General features: G+C 51.7%; 1 protein-coding gene across 1 annotated transcript; it reads right to left on the minus strand.

Annotated features, from left to right (window-relative positions):
* On the minus strand, positions 1 to 5725 carry LOC110571533 (interferon alpha-inducible protein 27, mitochondrial-like). Its single transcript, XM_021679661.1, has 6 exons — positions 5565 to 5725; positions 3234 to 3378; positions 2109 to 2237; positions 1332 to 1361; positions 724 to 885; positions 1 to 214 (listed from the first exon to the last, which is right to left on the minus strand). The coding sequence occupies exons 2-6, from the start codon at positions 3361 to 3363 to the stop codon at positions 132 to 134; spliced, it is 534 nt and encodes a 177-aa protein (XP_021535336.1). The 5' UTR covers positions 3364 to 3378; positions 5565 to 5725; the 3' UTR covers positions 1 to 131.
* Positions 5726 to 6571: the final 846 nt, after the last annotated feature.

Consider the following 6571-nt stretch of genomic DNA (forward strand, 5'->3'; position numbering starts at 1 on the left):
GGGGCTGCAACAACAATTTTTATTCCTTATTTTCCTCAGGGTACAGTTGTCACCCAGGGTTGGTCCCTCCCTGCATCGGGCGGGCCGGTGGCGCCAGGGCTCTTCTCTGCAGGCGGAGAGGCGGGAAACTATTACAGGCCCACCATGCGGGACACGAGCACTGTCCCTGCGGAGCCCAGGATGATTTTGGATGACAGTGAGAGTCCAGCTGCTCCTGGGGGAGAAGCAGAGGGTGAGGAGAGTGGGAAGGAGCCAAGCTCTTCAGAGCTGCAGAACTGGGCCAGCTCCGTGGGACAAAACCGTGAGGTCAAAGACTCCAGGGCCCCTCGGGAGGGTCTGAGGCCCCGGAACCCCAGTCAGCACCCTCCTGTTTCCCAAAGCCCTCAGGATCTCTGCCTTGGGAGGGCAGGGGCCTGCAGCCCTGGGGCATGCACTCCAATGGAGAAAGCCAGAACCGGGAGCTGTCACTCTCCAGGGAAAAAGGCTGAGCCCAGGTGAGGCGCACATCCCTGAGGCACCCAGCCAACCCACTGCAGGTAGCCAGCCTGAAGCCTGCACACCCCAGGCCAGGGTTCCGTCCCTCCCTCCTGCACCTCCCAGAGAGAACCTGGAGGGTGACACTTAGGGACAGAGACTGCGGGTAGGTGAGGCTAAGATCTGGGCTGGGTCCTGAGGCTCTTGTCCTCCTCACGCTGCACAGCAAGCCCCGCCGGGGACACTTACCCACAGACTGCAGCATGGCCACCAGGCTGCCCGCGGCGACCCCGCCCCCGTTGGCAATGGCAGCGGCGGACATCATCTTGGCCGCCAGCGAGGAGGCGGCGATCCCGGCCCCCGTGAAGCCCATGGCGTTCAGCATGGCGGGCACGGCCGCCGTGGACAGGGCTGTGGGGGGAGGAGCTGGGTTAAGAGGAGGGCTCAGGGGAAGGGACCCCCACACACACACACTCAATCAGGCTCAGGGGGCTTCAGCGGGGGAGGGGGGGCCAGGCAAGGGGGTGAACTCTGAGCTCAGGAGAGACTACGGGCATGGCCCATTTCTCAGAGAGGAAACAGGAGTTTGGAAGAGTTCAAAGACACACCCAAGGTCACACAGTGAATGTCCTGTGTGAGAGGAGATGGGGACCCTGCTGGGACTGTGTCCATTGTACAGTTTCCATGACACCCGTGGGTCCAAGCTCCTTGCTGCTTGTTTCCTGTTCCTGGCTTCCTGCCCATCTCCATGGATTCACCTCCTCCCCAACATCTGTACAAGGCCTGGACAAGGATGGTTGCTCCCAGGCTTGGGGGGGTCAGATAAGGACTTGAACCCCTTCCCTGCAGAGACTCACCTCCTCCTATCACAGCTGCTGCAGCCTTGGCTAGAAACCAAAGAACATTCTGTGAGTGGATCCACACTGGCCTCCCCCTGGCTCCCTGAACCTACAGCCCACCTAGGGGGATGGCGCTGCCCACGTTGGAGACGGGAAGAAATGACCTCACCTGAGGCTTCCCTGCTTCATTCAGACATGGGGGGTTTCTGGGGAAGGGGACCCTGCAGCCCTGAGCTTGGCAAGGATTGCTAGGGAGTCTGATTCCAGACTCGAATGACTTGTCCCAAATGGATTTGCATGCTTTTTTAACCTGGAGTTATCTGGAGACAGGGTTTGAGGTCCTCGTTCCAGAAAACCCAGTTATCACATAGAGTGTTTTTTTTCAATCTGTGTGTGGCTTGGTCGATGGGGGGCTGTTTGTGGGGAGAGCAGAAATGAATCTTTCTCTTTCTCTCTGCCATCCAAGCCTGATTTGTTTAAAATAAAACAAAACGAAACAAAAACAAACACACCCCTACAGATGTGGCAAAGCAGGCATGCTGTCCTGCATCCCTTCTTGGGTGAACGAGGGATACTTGGCAGAGTGGTTTAGGGCCTGGTGTTGGTCGAGGCGAAGGAACAGGATGCCACGCTCTCTGAACAAGGATGTCAGTTCAGGGTCAATGTTTTCTTAGTGGGAGATTATATAACTTTCTCATATTGTCCAGCAAATCTTTTCAGACTGCAATAAGCCTTCATGGACTCCCTGACTTCCTTGTCAAACTTGCATGTATTGGGTTACCCAGGGCCAGTTACCTCCGACCTTGAAAACAGTCAAGTTCACCACAGGGGATCCCAGCAGGCAGGAGGCTTTCAGTGTCCCCAGCAGGGATACCAGAGAAGTTGTGGCCTGGCTCAGAGCAGCTGTGGATGACAGGGTGAGTCCTGAGAAAGAACAGAGGGTGAGTGCACAGGGTCGGAGGCCCCGTCCTCCCCATTCCATACTATGCTGCTGTTTGTGCTGGGGAAGGAGGGAGGGCCCTGGGTGTCTGCACCAGGAGAGCGACAGCTAAGTGGCAGTGTTTGCAACAATTGGAAGCCAGTACTAAATACTCACCTAGTGACCCTGACAATTTCAAAAACATAGTTCTCAGGGTGGAAAAAGCAATACAATGAGGTCGGCAGCACACTATTCTATACATAAATTAAAACACCTGCAAACAGAAAGCTAACACCCATTTTGCAAAAATACATATGAAAAACAGATACACATTAAGCATATCAGAAAGGTTGACTTTGAGGGAGGGAGTTAATGCGGGCTGGGGGGGGGGGTGGGGCGGTTAAAAAAGAAAACCACAGGCCCCAAATGGCGTCACTTCCGTTAAGGCCCCAAGTGTAAACCAAGACTTAATACCTAACCTGACAGCAGTTTCAGTCCCCCAGGAATATAACCCTTAACCAGTCAACATGGGATTTCCCAGAGAGCACTAGGGAATTTACTGAGGGGCCCCGTCCATTCTCCTTAGGAGGGTGACCTTGCCTAAAACAATGGTTTCTCTCCTAATAATTTCTTTTTTACTGCTCTCTACCTTTTAAAAACTTGAATTTTCTGTAGCCCTTTGGAGCTCCCCTCTCCTTGCTAACTGGGAAGCTGGCCAAATTAATGAACTGACTACTGATAAAGCCAGTTAGATCTTTAAAATGTACTCGATTGAATTCTTGTTATATAACAGAGGCAAAAGGGAAGATAAACAGCGAGAATAAATAGCTAAGACTGGAGAGGGTGCTCACACAAACCAATGAAGAAAATGGGCCCAAACTGAAGAATTTTGTTAAAATCAGGACACGTCAGTGAAAACCAAGGAGGTGAAGCTAGAAGTGGACTCTGTCCCTCCCCATCCATCTCCTCGCCCCCCCACCAGCCCCTCTGGGAGCACTCACCTACGGACACCACCTCTGTGGCTTTGGCCAGGCTCACTGACATTACTTTGGACTCCATTACCTTAGAAGCCAGGGAAGACACTGAAGTGGCTACCGGGAAGAATTCCATGGCGCAGAAAGTGACAAGCATCAACCTGAGTCTAATCTGCAGAGACGGCTGTTCACAAAATTCAACCCAAGAAAATGTGAGGATCTGATTGGCTTTATTCAGCAAATCATGCATATATCGGGCTGAAAGGATTTCAACACCTCCATTTCGACCTCAGTTTTCCTTTCTAATTGACTAGGTTCCTCTTACAGCTTATTTTTTAACTCAGGCAGGAGCCTGGGCGGGCCAAGCCTCCCACGGTGGGAACCAAAACTATCCCCCCACTCCCCAGCAATAAAGACCCAAGGCAATGACCTTCACTGCCCATCTGCAGTATTCACTGATTTTGTCCCACATTTTCCTTATGTAAACCTGGCAATATTTTCAGCACTTTGGAGACAGCCTTTGGGACACTGGTCCACTGTCTTCCCTGCATTGGCCTCACTAAAATAAATCCCTTTCTTGTGTCACCCCTGCTCTCTCTCTCTCTGCCTTTGGATTTTGTCAGCGGCGAGTGGCTGAGCCTGATGCTCTTGCACCCTGCCCCCTGCCCCCTGGTTACAGGGCAGCAGTCCGTGCAGCAAGCAGAGAGATGCTCTGAGAAGCTACGCAAAAATGAAGGCTTTCCTAAGAAGGAAAAGGTGAGGTAAGGCGTCAACAGCAATAGAAAAGAAAGGATTGCTTCAGGCCAGGACATCAGGGAGAAATGCAGGTGGCAGACGACCTCACTAGTGCTGAGCCGGACATGTCAGGTGGACTTTCAAAAGGTCACCTTCCTGGGAGAGGTTGACATTGTGATGAAGTCTTGGTGTGCTGTGGTGGGGGGGCAAATGACTCCAATGTGGGCTTATTTCTTTTTGAACAGGGTGGAGCTTTGATGGGGGGAGGGGACACCCGAAGTGGGGGTCATGCCCACAACTTTGAAAAACTCGAGGGGCTCCAATGGGGACAGAGAGACCGCTCTGAGCTTGCCAGGGCAGCAGGTCCGGAAAGGGTCCTGGAAAGGATTAAGGGAGGGTAGGAAGTGGCCTTTCTTTCTCCAGGCGGGCTGCTTCCTTCCTCCCACCTCCCAAACTGCAGCGCCAACTTCTTAGCTCCTTCTGGGACTTTCTTAAGTTTCCACAAAGCAGTTTATTTTTTTTTTTTTAAGATTTTTATTTATTTGGCAGAGAGAGAGAGAGAGCACAAGCAGGGGGAGCGGCAGAGGGAGAGGGAGAAGCACGCTCCCCGCTGAGCAGGGAGCCCAATGCGGGGCTCGATCCCAGGACCCTGGGATCATGACCTGAGCCGAAGGCAGACACTTAACCAACTGAGCCACCCAGGTGTCCCTCCAGAGAGCTGTTTAAAAGGCACCAGAATTAGGAAATAAGAACCAATTATGTTTTAAGGCACACACTGTCGTCAAGTTTCTCTGGGTTCCTGTTCTCATGCCATCCCCGACGAGGGAAACAAAGGCAAGAAAAACGTAGCTTAAATTCAATCTCCTTACAGCTTGTAGCTCACTGATAGATACCTGAAATGTGCAGCATGACATGACTCCAGGAATTCATAGCTGCCTCAATGCCTTCATGTTTGTTTTATTACAGACTAAAAGTAACCCTAGCTTAACAGCAGCTAGTCCCTCGAGGTCCTGAAAGCCTTGCTTCCAAACTCCTTAGACTTATACTATCCCTACCCCCACTTATTAAAAAGCATATAATAATCAGTCACTCCTCCCAATCCCGTGCAGCTCTTCCTGCCTATGGGTCCTGTCCCTGTGCTATAATAACACCTTTTTGCACCGTAAAACGTCTCAAGACTTCTTTCTCGCCTGGTGGGCTCAGCGATCCCCCATCATCCTCACTTAAGACAATGAGAACAAAGAGATTACTATCCCCATTTTATAGATGAGCAAAGGCCTCTGGCACAGAGGGGGCAAGTGATTTGCCCCAAGTCCAGCTGCTTCCAAAGCCTGGGCTTGGAATGTCTCCGATTTGGTTCCTCCTGACACTTGTCTTTTTCCTCTGCTTAGCCCACTTCCACCCAGGCTTGAACAAGGCTTATCATCCCAGGGTCCCAGGGCCAAAGGGCAGGTGTGGGCTAGAAATCTCTTCCCTCCCTCCTGACTGACCTCATGAAAAACAAAAGAGCCTTCTGGGAGCAGATTCACATGGGCTTCCCTTGCATGCACTGAGCCCACCACCCACCAGAGGCTGGAGGCCACGGAAGAGAGAGCAGCCTCTGTCCACCCCTCCCTGTCTTACCTAGAAGCAGATTTTCTATGTAATAGACTCCAAGGTCTGAGCTTGGATGTGTTTTCCAGAAGATCTGACTCTGGATATTTATAACAACTCCCTCTTTGACTGGAGCACAGACAATGAGATAGGTTTTGCTTACTGGAAACTGGAAACCGAAACTGGAAACCAGAACTGGAAACCAGAACTGGAAACGAAACTGGAAACCAAAACAAGAATTGTTACTCGTGTTTTGGGGCTGGCCAAGTAATAGAAATTGACCAGGTGGGGCACCTGGGTGGCTCAGTTGGTTAAGCATCTGCCTTCGGCTCAGGTCATGATCCCAGGGTCCTGGGATCGAGCCCCGCATCGGGCTCCCTGCTCTGAGGGAAGCCTGCTCTCCCTCTCCCACTCCCCCTGCTTGTGTTCCCTCTCTCGATGTCTTTCTCTGTCAAAAAATAAAATCTTAATAAAAAAAAAAGGAAATTGACCTGGTGGGGGTGGGGGGGGATTGAATGTAGAGAGCAAGATGAGCCACTCATGTCAAGCAGTAATGTCAGCAGCCAAGGGTGTTGCCTCTAAGACCAGACATCACCAAAAACCAGCACAGGCTGATGACACATCCAGAACTGAGAACTAGCAGAGCCAGAAGTCTGCCAGGGTCGAAGACTGATTAAATCCCTTGAAAAGGGGAGGATTTTTTTTTTTTTAAGATCTTATTTATTTATTTCACAGAGAGAGACACAGCGAAAGAGGGAACACAAGCAGGGGGAGTGGGAGAGGGAGAAGAAGACTTCCCGCCAAGCAGGGAGCCCGATGTGGGGCTCGATCCCAGGACCCCGGGATCATGACCTGAGCCGAAGGCAGACGCTTAACGACTGAGCCACTCAGGCGCCCCAAAAAGGGGAGGATTTTTGTAGCAAACTGGGTACACCCTCTTTTTTTTTTTTAAGATTATTTATTTGAGAGAAAGAGAGCACAAGAGCACGAGAGGGCAAATGCAGGGAAGGGCAGAGGGAGACAGAGAAAGAATTCTC

The sequence above is a fragment of the Neomonachus schauinslandi genome, chromosome 9, assembly GCF_002201575.2.
Source record: "Neomonachus schauinslandi chromosome 9, ASM220157v2, whole genome shotgun sequence".
Classification (NCBI taxonomy): domain Eukaryota; kingdom Metazoa; phylum Chordata; class Mammalia; order Carnivora; family Phocidae; genus Neomonachus; species Neomonachus schauinslandi.

Bases quoted from the DNA above. Each gene is read 5' to 3' on its own strand.
- LOC110571533 (XM_021679661.1), bottom strand. From the start codon at position 3,363: ATGCTTGTCACTTTCTGCGCCATGGAATTCTTCCCGGTAGCCACTTCA. The intron at 886-1,331 runs GTGAGTCTCTGC...CTCCCCCCACAG, and splicing joins AGCAGCTGTGATAGGAGGAG to CCCTGTCCACGGCGGCCGTG. The intron at 215-723 runs GTAAGTGTCCCC...CTTCTCCCCCAG, and splicing joins GGCCATGCTGCAGTCTGTGG to GAGCAGCTGGACTCTCACTG.